General features: G+C 42.8%; 1 protein-coding gene across 3 annotated transcripts in view; it reads right to left on the bottom strand.

Moving 5' to 3' along the window:
- LOC127599984 (A-kinase anchor protein 13) overlaps positions 1 to 15,462 on the bottom strand; it is an 87,475-nt gene that overhangs the window by 48,779 nt on the left and 23,234 nt on the right. For all 3 annotated transcript variants that reach the window (XM_052064270.1, XM_052064271.1, XM_052064272.1), the window contains 7 exons: positions 12,104 to 12,275; positions 10,542 to 10,705; positions 10,290 to 10,461; positions 7,931 to 8,114; positions 4,929 to 5,118; positions 3,546 to 4,785; positions 2,314 to 2,390 (listed from right to left, as the gene is read on the bottom strand). In XM_052064270.1, coding sequence (XP_051920230.1) covers positions 2,314 to 2,390; positions 3,546 to 4,785; positions 4,929 to 5,118; positions 7,931 to 8,114; positions 10,290 to 10,461; positions 10,542 to 10,705; positions 12,104 to 12,275 — 2,199 coding nt within the window. The remainder of the gene's footprint in view (positions 1 to 2,313; positions 2,391 to 3,545; positions 4,786 to 4,928; positions 5,119 to 7,930; positions 8,115 to 10,289; positions 10,462 to 10,541; positions 10,706 to 12,103; positions 12,276 to 15,462) is intronic.

Here is a 15,462-nt window from a genome sequence, read left to right as displayed (position 1 = left end):
GGCAAGAAGGAAGGCACTGTTATGGGAGAGAAGATTATACGCAGCAAGGCTGCTCTCTGCTGGCGAATAAGGCTTACTAGCGTGGCTCGGAAAACATCTGGCTTTCGGAGGCAGAAAAAACACCAATGTCAAACCGCAAGCCTGGAATATGCGGAAAGCCGCTCGGGCTTTCGGCTGCCGAGGAATCTGTCAGTCAGCAACATTTCGAGGAGATGATGGCCTCCATGTGCTTGTGCATAAATAAACTAAAGCAGGGGAGATCCTGTTGCAAGGTTTAAACTGCGCGTACGAGTTGCAAAAACACACAGAATCAAAAACGAATGCATTAGTCAAAAGGAAAGTATGTCCTGGGGGCTGCAAATCTGTCGCTGGCACCTAAAAGTGCATGTGAGCAAATTTCACCTCATTACTCCTTCGCCTTTCACAAGATTTCCCCCTCCGACATGCTAAGTGACACTTAGCCTTGCCTGCACAGCCCCACTTGCCAAAGACTTGGGGAAATAAACTGCTGTTTTTGTGCTAAATGACCAAAGTTCACATCGATGTGTCAGAAAGATATGGTACTGCACAGCAGCCATTTTCTATTGCCTAAGTGGGAAACACACATGTCAGGACTTGAGCCAAATTTGAGCATTTTCCAGAGATCAAAGTCAGCAAAGGCTCGAGAGTTAAGTGTCTAAACAATTTTCTTGAGTGTTGATCATGTGGCAGGAGATGTGCCTGATTTATTTTTGGTTGAGGGCCAACAATCGAAAATGTTAAACCTTTTCAACATTGATGGTGGAAACATATCTCTAGTTTCTCTAGTCTACCTGTGGAACCCATCCTCAGTTGTTCACTTAAGATATCACCCATTTGCATTTTTTGAGTGTCTTCTGTAACATCCTAATGCCAAAAGAAGGTGCCAAAAATAAATGTAAAAAATAGGAGGGTCAAGGAAGTATATTTAAGCTAGATTTCAATTGAGAGACTCACTGCGGAGCTGGGTTGTTAGTGGAAGTTATGGAGTCTTCGCAGCATGTACATGCATATAGAATTGTTGTAACGTGAGTTTGAATTCATATCCTGAGTGATTATACTGTGGTGTTGAGTGCATTTAGAGCAGGGGTGTCCAAAGTCGATCCTCAAAGGGCCGCTGTCCTGCCTGTTTTCCCAGCTCTCCCAGGAGCAACACACCTGATTCAAATAATCAGGAATGTTCTAATGCTGCTTCAGCGCTGGCTGATGAGCTGATCATCTGAATCAAGTGTGTTGCAGCCCAGAGAGAGCTGGAAAACAGGCAGGACGGTGACCCTCCATGCCTGATTTAGAGGGATTTTTTCCCCCTGATCAACGAGGGCAGACAATCGGGAATGTTAAAGTTGTTAAATATTTATGGTGGTGGAAGCAGAAGCCTGACTAATGTGAGGAGGAAATTCTCAGGCAGTGACAACATTAAAAAAAAAGTGTCGTGTTTATTTTCTTGGTGATATTTGAAGATAACAGATGAGGTGTTGGGTAGAAATCACACAAAGTCTTCCATTACCTCATTGATTTCCTGTTCACTTCCTCATACGTTTCTATTCATTGTTGCTAAAGGGGGTGGGGGTCGTACATACTTGTTCAACTGTTCAACAAATCTCATATCCTTATCTTGCATGGCCAATAATTTATTCATATAGTATCAAGAGGGTGTTTATTTACCCAATTGTGTTTATTGACTCAAGTGCGAAGAGACAGCTGGAATGATCCTCTTCAATGCTGTGCATGATACTGGCGTTCTCACGTGCGCAATTTCTTCGGAATGACTGTTTACGCGGTGCTATTTTGGTTCGTGTTCAAACGGACTAAGCCGAAGCTGTGTGAAGGACAGCATCTATGAAGTGACGTTGTGACCAATATGTTTTTGGACAAAGGTACGTTTGCAGGCAGAGAATAAGTGGCGAGCGTGTCTGCCCCCGGTTCGAATCGTGATGCACTCCTTTGTGCCCACACTCTCTGCGTAACTTAAGATTCGCACTTTGTTGTTTATAACACATGTCAAGACAATTCTGAGCACAATTTTGGACATGCAAAAGCTTCCGGGTATAGTTGCATAAAGGCACGCATGGATGAGGTTTGTGTGGAAGAACCAGAACGTCCGATCATTCATAAATTTTGCCATTTGACCACATATGCCATGAACATCTTTCAAACCAATAGTGTTTATGCTTGCTGTTATCGTGTGTGACTGTTTATGGCATCTTTTTTAATGTTAAGAAGCACAATAATAATAATAATAACTATTATAATAATAATGATACAACTTGGCACACGTGCACTATTGGGACTTACCATGGAAGAGTCAGTCTCATCTGTTTTGTCAGCTCCACAAATGGTACTGGCGTGTTTCGACATGATCACCTCCACCTCTGGAGAGAAAACACACACACACACACATACACTCACATCAGATGGTGGGCACAATGACAAAACAGCGGCGTGGAGGAATCAATAACAAGTGAAGTGAGACATTTTTAACCCGGTTGCCCGCGCGCACACACACACACACACACACACACGCGCGCGCACACACGCACACAGGAGTTGGAGAAGCCTGCGGCTAAAATAACATTGTCGCTGTGATCTCTGTCTTCATTTTCTACACAGGATTTTTTTTCTCCTCCCCCTTGCTCTATTGATGAATTGTCATGTGATCCGAAAAGTTTCAGCGGGAGCGGGGATGTTCAAGACTCTAAAAGTGGTTATTTTATCACTCACTTGAATGTTGTTTTATTCCTAAAGGCTGAAATTTGGCTACGGAGCAATTATTTTTTTTTAGTAGTTGGCTGGCTTTTCAGTCGCCGGTTTAGACTTTTTTTTCTCATTCTGTCTGAAGATCTCTGGTCAACTGTTTGAAGTGTGACATGATCTACACCGGGCTTGCCTATACATGTGGCACAACGTTTAATTGGAACAGGAACATTTTCGCTGTGTTTGGGCATTCTGTTTCAGTCTACTTGAATACAAGGTTCCATGTAAACCCCCCAGCTAAAGGGACTGTTGATGCATACTGCGATGAAACAGATGCCAATCATGAGACCATGGTGTTAGATGTAAAAATGCCACAGTATCTTGATTACAAATGATATACAGTGGCCCCCAGTGTTTAGAACCAAATTCCATTCCTGCATCGTAACATGAATTTGTATGCAATTCGTAACACTTTGTAGTCTATCGTACCAGAAACACTCAAATGGAAATAATAATACTAATAATAATAGAGAGTGCAGCTAAACATTAACGGATGCTCACGAAAAAGCCATAATTACAGTAGATTATTGCTTGAGAAAACACATCCAAGCCATAAATATTTGAAAAAAAAAGGAAAATAAATGCTAATTGCGCCTTCTTGTTCTGTGTAGCACAAGAAATCAAACACCTCAAGTAAAAGGAATAAAAGTCAACGTATTAAACATGCTGTGATAACACATGAGATTTTTTTTTCACATTTTGTAAATGTTTCACATCCAGCGACAGATCTTCCATCATCATGACCTTAGTGGTGGCTTGAACCTCATACATACCTTCATTCAGGTCAGCGCTGCTGGGATTTTCCTCTAACACCATCCCTGCTGGAGTATCTCTGCCTAGCGACTGATCAGTCTCAGCAGGTTCTGGAGCACCTGTCTCCTCGGATCCCTCCGTGTGGAGGCCGGACTCCAAAGTGGTGTTGGTTTCCTCAGAACTCGCTGCGGGTTCCGCTGATGTCTGCAAATGCATGTTTTGGTCCACTTTCTCCACGGCGAACCCCTCAGTTGGCTGCTGCTGCTGCTCCTCCAAGGGGATACTTTCCTCGGTGGGGTGGAAGATGTCGGTCGCACAGCTTCCAACCGACTGAAAGCTGACGTTGTCGTCACTGGACAGTCCGTGGGTTAAGCCCAAATTGGGATCGATGTCGGATTTGACTATGTTCTCAGGTGAGCACTCAGTCTCCTCTGGATATTCCTCAACAGGTGATACAGAGACGTCGGCATTCTCCGTCACGTTTAACTTCTGACAAGAAGTCCGCTGATCAGGGTCTTGCTGCCACTCTGCCACATGATCCTGACCAGCTGTTTCCTGGTTTTGTTCTGAGCTCTTTACATCTGGCGGAGGTTCTCCCTCTCCGGGAGGCGGAACATCTGATTCGAGGGTTACATCATCACAGCCTGCCGGAGGTGGGAGGTCCTCTTGCACAAAAGCCGTGCTCTCAACTTCCTCCTCGGCTAAGGAGTTTCCTTGGCAAAGGTCCGGGCCGAAGCCATCCCGGTGACACTCCTGGACTGGCGCGTCAGACGACGGCAACTGGCCCATGATGACTAAACCTCCACTGCTCTTCTCCCCTGTGCTCTCAGATACTCCGTTTACTTCCTTCCCAGATAAATCCTCTCCCAGTGTGGCTTCCCGTCCTTCTCCTCCTTTATCAGTTTCCTGCTCACCCCACCCTGCCAGTCGAAGGTTTTCCACAGGCAGCGGGCTCCTCGGTTCTTGACTTTCATACAAACTCAAGTTCTGTGTGGTGTCGGGCTGTTTCCTTCCTTCTACCTTCTCAGTCTCAAGACACACCCAATCCTCAGGGGGGCTGAGGCCATGCTCCCCAGGGTGAACTAGAGACACGCTTCCGTCTTCTTCGCCGACATATCCGTAAGTGACACTAGCGCCGTTTTCAACTCGGTCTTCTGGCGCGTTTGTTTGTGGGCAGCTCGCAGTCTCCGGCTCGACACCCTCGCGACACTCGGCGGCCGTATGCAGACAGTCCGAGCGCAGCTCCAGCACAGACACTCTCTGCGGGAAAAGATGAGGTTAACAGCGCAGTTGACTGTGTGATTGCATAAGGTGTTCCGCCACTTCCACAAAATGAGCCGCCGGGGTGAGAAGTCAAAAGCAGGAAAAAGACAAACATTCAAACGTGGAGTTCTGTGACTTACCTTAGCGTGGAGATGACTCGTCAAATGCAGCAGCTGCTCCACGGTCCGGCCGAGGCTCGGCGGGTCGTGGCCCGGATACACGCTTTGCGTCAGGGCGTGCAAGCCGGAGTGGTGGCAAACCACACGGGCGTCCGTCAGCAGCGGTTGAACTAGCTGGGGCCCTCGGTCCGACTCGGCGTCTGCCTCAGCCCTGCCACGGAATAAACACTTAGATCATCCCCTGAAGGAAAGAGCTCAGCCCCGATTGGCCCATCAAGCACAGAGAGTTTAACCAGTGATGTCAGCTGATCTGCATCAACCCCACCAACACACACACACACACACACACACACACACACACACACACACACACGCACACACACAGGCATTGTGGTTGCTAACAAGTCTTATTTTAGCCGTTTAGAAGATAGTGGGTCATGCAATGAGAACACTGTAATTAAAGCTGCAAGGAGCAATGCATGAGCCCTCACACGCCTGTTTTTGTGTCAAATATTCAAAGAGATCATCAAATCTTAACGCCATGCTCCAACAATGTCGGGTGTCAAATATGGTTTCCCTTGACGGCCATTACGTCGGTGAACCCATATAAATGTATAATTATGTCTGTGAACCCATATAAATGTATAAATGTTTTTTTTCTGGTTCCCCCTGATTTTGTGACTTGTTATTGTGCCTGTGAAAGAGTGGGGAACACCATCCGGCCAGGCAGCACCGTTTGCGCAACACTGGGTGGACCATGTTCAGCTCCTGAAGTCACCAGTGACCTCACCGCTCATGTGTCATGTGGAAAACTTCATTACCCGTGATTAGGAAGAGGTGGCGTTTGCTCGAGCGGCGCGTAAAAACAGCAAAACTGTGAGATTTATGTAGAGAGAGGAGAAGGTCCATCTCCACTTGAAGCCATCCCTCAGTCCATTTAGCAAATGGCCGCTTCATATCACTCAATAAAGACAATCTGACCTCATTAGTGCACCGGCGTGAGGAAGGGGGAACACATGCCAGCAATTCGCCAGTTAAATCTGTGATGATGACTCTGCATGCTTGCATTTGCGAGTGTGTGTCTGTGTTCGCTTGTGTGTGTGTGTGGTAAACATCATTAGACAGAAAAGTCGCAACCAGGGCTTTTGTGCACCAGAATAGTTTCCCATTGCTATGGTTTCGGCTTGGAAAAATACTGGGAGAACCTTTCCAGTGTGCCCTCAAAGAGGGTTGAAGGTTCGCCACCACCGTGATCGACCAACTTGTCCCCTTTGTGGTGCTGCAGCAAGAGAGAGTTTAAGTAACGCGTAATGCAACTCAAGACTGCCTAAACTTCATGTTACTTCAACTGTGTGGCTAAAATGTTCGGCGAAAGCAAAGATGAATGGAATTGTTTTGTTTAGTTTTCTTTTACAGCATATTATTTCACATGCGTCAAGCTGTTGCACTTGTCACTGCGTCACTCATTTCCGAAAAATAAGACAAACTTACAAAGACCAGTGCATGCTCAAATGTGGTTAACTGTTCATATTTAAACAAGAAAAATATGAATAGCGATTAAACGTACTACAATATATTTATGTATGTATTCCCTATTTTTTGGTTGTTGTAGTAGTATTGTTGTGTTTTTATTTTTGTAAAATTTTATATTTAAAAATGAGAAATGATCTATAATCAAAAATTACGATAAATTATGAAATCTAAGTAATGCAATGTATGCACAACAAAATATGACGGTGAATAAGATGGTTGTGTTTATTAACGGATCTTTCCTTGTTTCTCACCCGACCCGCTTCTGTACAAATCCACTCGTGAAGCTGTCAGAATTATTACTGAGGAGTGATAATTATGTTATTTTTAGGGTGGGAACTAACTATTATTTTAACACTCGATTAATCTGTTGACTGTTTTGTGGATTAATAGGTCATCTTAAAACCTTTAAAAATGAGTTTTTGACGATGATGTCGGACAAGCGTTGGCTTTTGTGATGTGTCAAAAGGTGTTTTGCACGGTGGTGACTCGACACTTTGAAGTGCAAGGCTCTGTGCGTACAATAACAGACCCTTTATTTGTCTCACAATGGAGAAATTCGCAATAGGCTGCATATAGAAATCGAGGTCTGATCACACTCACTCGAGTTTTTTTAGGCTGTGAAAGTGAATTTCCCAACGCAACCCGTGTTGACGGGAGCAAATGTGTGAGGGTTGGACAAAATTCTGCTTCTTACCTTGGAAAAGTTTGTCTTTTTGGTTTAAAATGGCTTACATTAACAACAATCCCGCACCGCACTGTTGCCAAAGGCAGAGTCCTGGTCAGTTATTGTGCTGTAAATAGTCCTTGCTGTGGCGGACGACACATGCTTGCAGCAGCAAGAGAGTTATGCGATAACAGTAGTTGCCATGACTACAGTTCTTTGACTTGTAGTTCTTCTTCTGCCTTTATTTCTTCTTCTACTATTTTTAGGCGGTTGGCTTGTACTTTTGGTGCATTACCGCAACCTTCTTAGGGAAACGATAAAAAGGCCACCAACGGCGGTCGCACCTGGGTAAATTGTCGGACCAGCCAAACTATAAAAAAATAGTGTGACGAATACCTGTAGTCGGAAAAATATGATATTTGTTTTTGTATTGCATTTGTTCATGTATTTATTGCAATCATTTTGTAATTGCCTATTTTGTTGTTTTCATATATCATAGATTTCATTATTTATTTCTTCAATTATTAATTTGATCTTACTTTTGTATTTATTCGCGTTTTGTGTATCATATCTAATTTTTACATCATTTACTTTTATCATGTTATTTATTAAAATGAGTCGAATAAATTTCACTTAACTATGCACAGTTTTACTCAGCAGTTCGTTGCCATCTTTTTTTCTGAAAGCATCATTAGGTTTCTTGCCTTGATAAAAAGAAACAGTCCTGTCAATTCTATCGTAGTAGTAGAATCACTACCATGGTACATCGAGACTTAGCAAAGCCTGTAGCAGTCGTGAGGAGCCCACCAGCTCAGCGGAGACTCACTGTGCAAGGAGCTGCTGGATGCTGGCGTGACCCCGTAGCGCTGCGATGGCAGCGGGCGTGTGGCCCTGCTTATTCAGCAGCCGCGCCGCGTCCCTCGCCCCGGGCTGCCACAGCAGGAAGCGCGTGACGCGGACTAAGCCTCGCCTGGCTGAAAAATGCAGCAGGGTCTCGCGTGGACGCTGATCTACAGGAGAAAGGGAAGGGAGACACCAGAATGGAAATGAATGCAGTGGGCAGTCTTAGACAATGCATATTGTATATTTATATTTTTTGGTACGGAATATCCAGCACAATACACAATAGGCGTACCCAAAAGGAATAAATGACATAAAAAACAGAAAGTGCCTCGCAATAGGCCACGACCCCACAGACAACTATAGCGGAGCACAGCCGCTTTTACTCAAATTCTTTTGCTATTATTGTGTGTTATTAATAATTAATTTAATTATATTTATTATAGTGTGGACAAAAATCAAAAATGCTTTCTCACAATAATTAGGAACCTGATCAAAATCAATATGCAATGCTTTTTCTTTTCCTCTGCCAGTGTTCACTTTTTCAAATGATCACTTCTACAACATTACACTGGAAAATCACAATGTTGGTATCACAAGTGAGCTATTTTTTACAACAGGCCTCCTGCAAGCTATATATACTGTTGACTTGACTTGACTTAATGGTGGGTGTTTACCAGCCTTCGAATGCTAAATGGCTAAGAACCAGTGGCTTATAGATCAGCGGTCTTGCTGAGCAGCACACGCCGACAGAGGCGCAAGCGGAGAAAATGTGAGCGGAGGCGGAAGCACAATGAGTCGCACATAAATCATCTTGCAACACTTAGAGCTATTTTGACCCAATATTTTCACCCACAGTGCCAAAAATAGCAAAAATTATAAACACGACATATTAGCATATGCTCGCCACCACTTACGACTTATTTACAACTTGATATTTATTACTGACTACTTGGGAGCATTGACTAGCCTCTGAGTGCTAAGCCGGAGAGAACCAGCAGGCCGAGAGACCTAAGATTCATTTTTCCATATAAACTGACAACAAAGCAAGTGGAGGTGGTGTAAGCAGAGGCGGTGTTAGACGAGGCAGAAACGCGGCTGTCGAGAAAGACTATGGACCTAAAGATTGCTTTTACTCCTTTACTATTCGTGGCAAAAATTGTAAATCGTCAATAAATTCTTGGAAATATAGATACATATACTGTATAAGCCTAACTACCGTGTCCCTCACGCCTGACAGTTAACAATTATTGTGCGCCGTGACTGGGGCAACGTCCGTCGCCGGCACCTTACACCATCAGTCACCTGACAGAGCCAATAAACGTGTCCCATTCGTCTTTCAATGAGACGTTGACACACGGCGAGACAGACGGTGGCATCGAAGAAGTTGTCACCAGTTGTCACTTATAGAGTTCATCTGTGGGGCGGTGATGCCTGCGCTGACAATGTCACTCCATGAGGCGTCTTTGGGAAAGTTGTTATTTCAGATTATTTTGCCTGAGTCTCTGTCAACTGCCAGGACGTCTGTGATCCAAATGTGTATGGCTTTTATCAGACAGCGTGGCGGGCGGGGGCAGACATCTTTATTTGATTAGTGATCATAAGTGATTTTTGTTTTGCTGACAGTTCTCATTTGTGAGCCTCCTCCAGTAACTGCAGTCTGGGTGTCAGCCTAGTTTACGAAAGCATCTGTTTAGCACGCATGCTCATGTTTATGAACCAATCAGATTTTCAAAAATGGTTTGCTTTTTTGCTCTTCTCATTGCTCTTGTAATTTGTCGTTGTATAACACCAACAGGAACCTGACCATTTTTTTCTTTTCTTGTGACATTATTGTGAAGAAATTATGCAATCATCCTGGCAATAATCTGACTTTTTTGTCACAATACAACTGCTTGTTTTCAAAAGTATTGCAGCTTTTTTTTCTGAGGGGAAAAATGCATTTTTAAGTCAATTACTTTTCCTCTGAACATTTTTTTTCCTTCAATATACATTTTTTCACAACGATTTCTCATAAAATAAAACAAATTGGAAAAAAATGAATTCAGACATCATAGATTCAAACACTGGCTCCAACCTTGAGAATGGATGGATAGACGACTATTATTACCTTTTGTCTTAGAAAAAAAGCAATTTCGCCAAATATTAACAAGTTTTAAAAAAGGCACTTTTTCCAGTCATAAACTGTGTGTAAATATTCTCAGAATATTAGAATACCCCTCCACCCCCCTCCGAAAAAAAAAACCTTTTTATTCTTAAAAATAAATATTTTCATCATGGGAAAATAAATATTTCTGGTGGGGGGGTGGGGCCTTTTGGGTAGTTAACTGGATTAAAAGTCTTACCAACGCTGCCAGAGCTTTGGTTGCCTAGCAAATTCCATCCCGGCGGCAGTGGGATATGGTGGAGGGCCAAGGCAAGACTCTCGTCCAGACGCTCGCACTCTAGCAGGGGAATATGACACTCATCCAGGAGGAGCGCCCCGTCGAGGCCATCTGTGCGGCCCACCGTGCTAACCTGGGTGTGGTAAAGCGTACAAAGATGAAACATTTTTTCTATGCTCAATTCGTAAATGGGGCGGGGGGGTCAAGGCTCACTAGAAACTGGGCCATGTCAAAAGCCAAGTCCTGAACGAAGGTGAAGCGATGCTCTGCTAACGCGGCAACGTGAGACGGGAGCGTCGCCAATTCATCGGAAGCCTCGGGCTCGCCGTGAGTGACGGCACACAGGGTGACGGAAACCTCCTCGCAACAGCCATGAGCTGTGCATGGAGAAAGGAGACAAGCAAAATAAAAAAGCGCCCAGCAAAAGTTAGGTTATCAAACACATAACCAAGTTTTGTCAAGTACTGATATGGCTCATCAGCTGAAAAAGAAACACTTTCGTTCTCTCAAAAAAAACCATTTTACTAGCAATACAATTTTTGTTCTCCACATATCATTTTGTCAAAATAAGACCAATTGATATTATCTTATTCTCATTCATTTATTGACTTTTTCCCCATCCTCATATTGTTTTTTAAAAATGTTTTATTTTATTCTCTTTTGTCTCAAAATGCTCCAACAAAAATATGACTCGCAATAATACGACTTTCTCTATTAATGTGACTTCTTGGGTGGAAAAAATGTAACTTCTTGGGTCATAAAATATGTATTTTGCCTCACATTTCTTTCTGATAAGATTCACATAAATTCTGGAAGAAAATTCTCGCAACACTGATACTGAAAGTCAAACTTCTGAAATAATATGTACAAAAAATTCCATTTGCAGCATATTCTCTAATTCACATTCTGGTTCCAGCAAATGTGCCTTCTTGTGATTCGTTAGCAGTGTCAATTATCGTCTTAACCTTTTGCCAATGAAAAGGTCAAGAGAATATAAGCTTGTATACAGGCAGGTGGAAACACGTGTTTGTTGAAAATACAGAACAGGGTGAGAGAAGAAGATTCATGATTGATTCCATCCTCTCTCTACTTATGCAATAATAAGCCCGGACTTCCTACTGCTTGCCTGCCAATATAAAGTCAGTATGATTATTGTATTTGAAAGCAGGTGAGCGCCGAGGGACAGATCTGTGATAATGATGCGATACCCTTTTACATTAAGCGATATCGCACCCATTAAGGCTAGATGGAGAGCTTTAATGGGAGCGATATCGCAGTGGTGCTCCAATTTAGTGGTTTATTTATCAAAGACAATTGTTGGGCAATATGATGACCTCATCATCTCTTGATTATTACGTGACCAGAAGAGCATTTATTATCTTGCACTTGAAAATGAATGGCAAGGGTGTGGAGGCAAAAAGGAAGGGAAAAAAAACATTTTTCTATAATTAAACACATTTGCACCATATTTTAGCCCAATCCTGTGAACAGATGGTCGTACAAACTAGCAGATGCTCATATATAATGTGAAAGACAAAGTTTCCACCAGAGGGAATAATGAAAACTGAGCACAAATCTTTTTTTATTTGTCTTGAAATACAAGTTTTTTTCTTTATATTATATCCTATATTTAAATAGGAAAAATTACCTGGGTCCTTAAACCTTTAGGTTGGTGATATCAACCAAACCAAAACCTGCAGGTTTTTTTCTCACTCTTTTCAGTATGGTGTTAATAGTTTTTAACAAAATATGGGCGTGGTGAAAATCTGTCTTACCGGGACACAGTGCCTGCAGGGTGTCATGGCCACTCCTTAAGGTGCTGCTCAGGTGCCTCTGAGTGCTGCCAGCAAACAACAAGAAGTAGTCTGCGTTGGCGGCGTTGGCAGCGCCCTCCTCATCCGCGGCCAGCTCTTCATCGGTGAGCTGCACTGTGATCACGCAGCGGCCCTGCACGCATGGGGCAACACATAGTCGTCCTATAACAGTGTTTCCCAACTTGTAATGAAACAAGACACGGGTTTGAGTGCATGAGAATCTCAAGGCGAATGTCCAAACAAAAAAAGTCAAAATAACGATGGCCAAATGTCAATGTACACACAAACCAATTGACTGAAATACGGGCATGTTTCATGAAAGACAACTCTTACGTTCTCACTGAAAGCCGTGACTTATTGTTGTATGAATGGCAACGGGTGGATAAGCAGGTTTGCTGTACCTTTTTGGTAACGAACGGAAGAGCATTTAATTGCCACCATACATTACTGACAAAGAGAGATGAGCAAAGGACAAATTGCATGAAATTGAAAAATCTGCCTGTGACACCCCTGATAACGTAATTATTATTCAAAACAAGTCTTCGTTTTTGTTTTTTTACACACCTGGGACTTGCGAAGGTTCTTCTGTTTTTTTTTCAGACTTTTTTTTGTCCAACAAGGTTTTGGTCCCAACCCCCCCCCACACACACACACACAAGCCATAATTTGCATTAATTTACACAGAAATTAGGCGTTCCTCCCAGGAAAAAAAAAATCTAATCTGTCAAAACATAAAAAGCAACATAGAAAATATATTGGGTCAAAAGCTCTGCCTTTGCAACATAAACCGAACTTTTGCCAATGTTCAGCACGACATGACTGTAATTCAGGCATGTCCAGTTCCAGGCCTGGAGGGCCACCGTCCTGCCTGTTTTCCATCTCTCCCTTCTGCAACACAACTGATTCAAATGATCAGATCATCAGACAGCTCTGAAGTACCATTAGAACAATCCAGATTATTTGAATCAAGTGTGTTGCTCCTGGGAGAGCTGGAAAACAGGCTGGGCAGCGGCCCTCGAGGACCGACTTTGGACACCCCTGCTGTAATTGCTTTCTACCTGACTCTCTCTCGTCATCCAGAAAACATGTCATGTCTTTTTCTCAGCAGCAATTAAATCTGCTCGGCGCACCTTTGAAGAGTAGTTGCTCAAGCGGTTGGGAAAAGTGGCTAAATATAGCAAACCAATCAATAAGCTTGCTAAACTGACTGCTTTTTTTTCAAACTGTTACCAACAGTTCTCAGAGTATCAACGTGACTCAAAGGGAAAAGCTTGACACGTAATACATCACAGACACACAACAAGTTCCTGGTCTCCACCTTGGGAAACGCCATCATGCTCTTGTATCTTCCAACCTTTGTCAGACACTTGACAACTCCTACGCCCCCCCCCCCACCTCCTATTTGACTAACCACATGCTTTCCTGCACTGCCTTTTCTTCTTCAATTAAATGAGAAAGTAAACAAGATTTCATTGCGCCGACTGCAATGTCTGCCAAAGTGTGTTGAGAACCATAAATGGGAGTTGGGTAAGTGCTCTCTGTTCAAAAAATGAATTAATTCTCAATTACAACTGTTGCACTACACTATTTTAATCTCACCATGCAGATGCTTATATATCAACTTTTTTACGTGACTGTTAATCAAATTCCGTAAAATCTCAAAGTGCACAACTTCAAAGCACTGAGGTTGCACTGCATTCTACAAGATGAAGGCGCTGACCGTAAGCGATGTTGAGTACTAATAATAAAATGTATTATTTGTTTCATTTGGTGTGATTCTTTAATATTTATCATAGTACAAAAAAAGTATTACAGCAGCCACAACGAAAAGAAACAAATTCACTATCCCCATCCCGCATGCCCCAAAGAAAATTTTAATGTTACGTATTTTTAACGGCCGGAATCGTGTTGTGAATGTCTATATTCCTTAAAATAAGGTGACCACTTGTTCTTGGAAAACTATCTAATAGAATGTATTTTTTTTTCTGGATAAAATCAGAAGTTTCATAACATTTTTCAAAATGCAATCTTTTTTCCTCTCTATAATTAATAATAAATAATATTTAGTCATGATATATCCCTTTTCACAACAAGATGATGATAATTTGTTCTGCCATTATCTTTAAAATTCCACTGAAAGAGCAGCTTTACATTACTTTTACATTTGTAGTATCATTCCTTTGTGTTTTATTCTGTTCTATTTGACAGCGGCTAATGTCACACCCGTGACGGAATTGCTCCGATCACAATGTAAAGTTAAGAATGAATTTATGATGACTACCGTTTAACACCAATGTCCATTTTGTCCGATCGGAAAAAAACTATAGACAGCTTGCCTGCAAAATCCACAGTAGCTAGACTGTCTGTTAGCATAACAGGATTGTTAGCGAGCCAAGATTACAACATAAAAAACACCCATTCGCATGCACGCTTGTTGTTTTTGTCAAGTCACAATTGACTGAATTGTGTGCTTGACTACCGCTCAGAATGAAGCGATGTCACCCGAGGGCATGGCGGGCAGGAGGCGAGGAGGCACCAGAAAGGGGCTGATTGTTTCGCTATGAGCTTCTTTCCAACGGGGGAACTGCAACTTTATTGACACGGAGGAGGGATAATGGAGAGATTTTATCTCCTTGGTGTCCCATCGCCTACGAAGCCCGACATGCGCGGAACCGCCGCTTAGCGCTCAGGCGTGTGTTTCCTTCTCTTGTGTAGCGTGCCAGCCTCACGGCTTGTTTCATAAACAGGCTTGACCGCAACGTTAAATCACCGGAACAATCTTTCTGCTTTGCATTTGGCTAGGACATAATAGTGTTTCCGGCGATTTCAGTTGCTTGAAAAGGGGAGATTTGCACCTAGCCAAGACAACAAGTCATGGGTGTAGAAAGTCTGTGTGGGGGTGTTATTATGTAATTTTGCTAAATTGTTATATCACAATCTTGGCAAACCTCTGAAGGGGAATCTCACAGACACATTTTGGCAAACGAGTGGCTCATAAAAGAATTACTGGGTTGTTCAATTTCACACTTGAAAAGTGGTCAGGCATTCCAGACAGAATTATTTGCATGCAAACAAGTCAAATTAATTATCCCTGTCTGTATGATTTCATCAAACGTGATCGCCAGCTCAATTTGCTGTAGGTAGCATCATATATTGTCCTTTATGTAAAGGTCATAACCAAGGTCGACAGTCAATGCTATGGCCAATTATGGACTGTCACAGGTGTTCCTGGCATATGACATTATGAAATGGGTCACAATGAACTATTTTGTGGAGTCATGGCACAAGAGGCTACGCTCAGTTCGCGCCGTACCTATTCT

This window comes from Hippocampus zosterae, chromosome 4, assembly GCF_025434085.1.
Source record: "Hippocampus zosterae strain Florida chromosome 4, ASM2543408v3, whole genome shotgun sequence".
NCBI lineage: Eukaryota > Metazoa > Chordata > Actinopteri > Syngnathiformes > Syngnathidae > Hippocampus > Hippocampus zosterae.
Note: the sequence above shows the minus strand (reverse complement) of the source record. Positions and strands in the feature narration are given on the sequence as shown.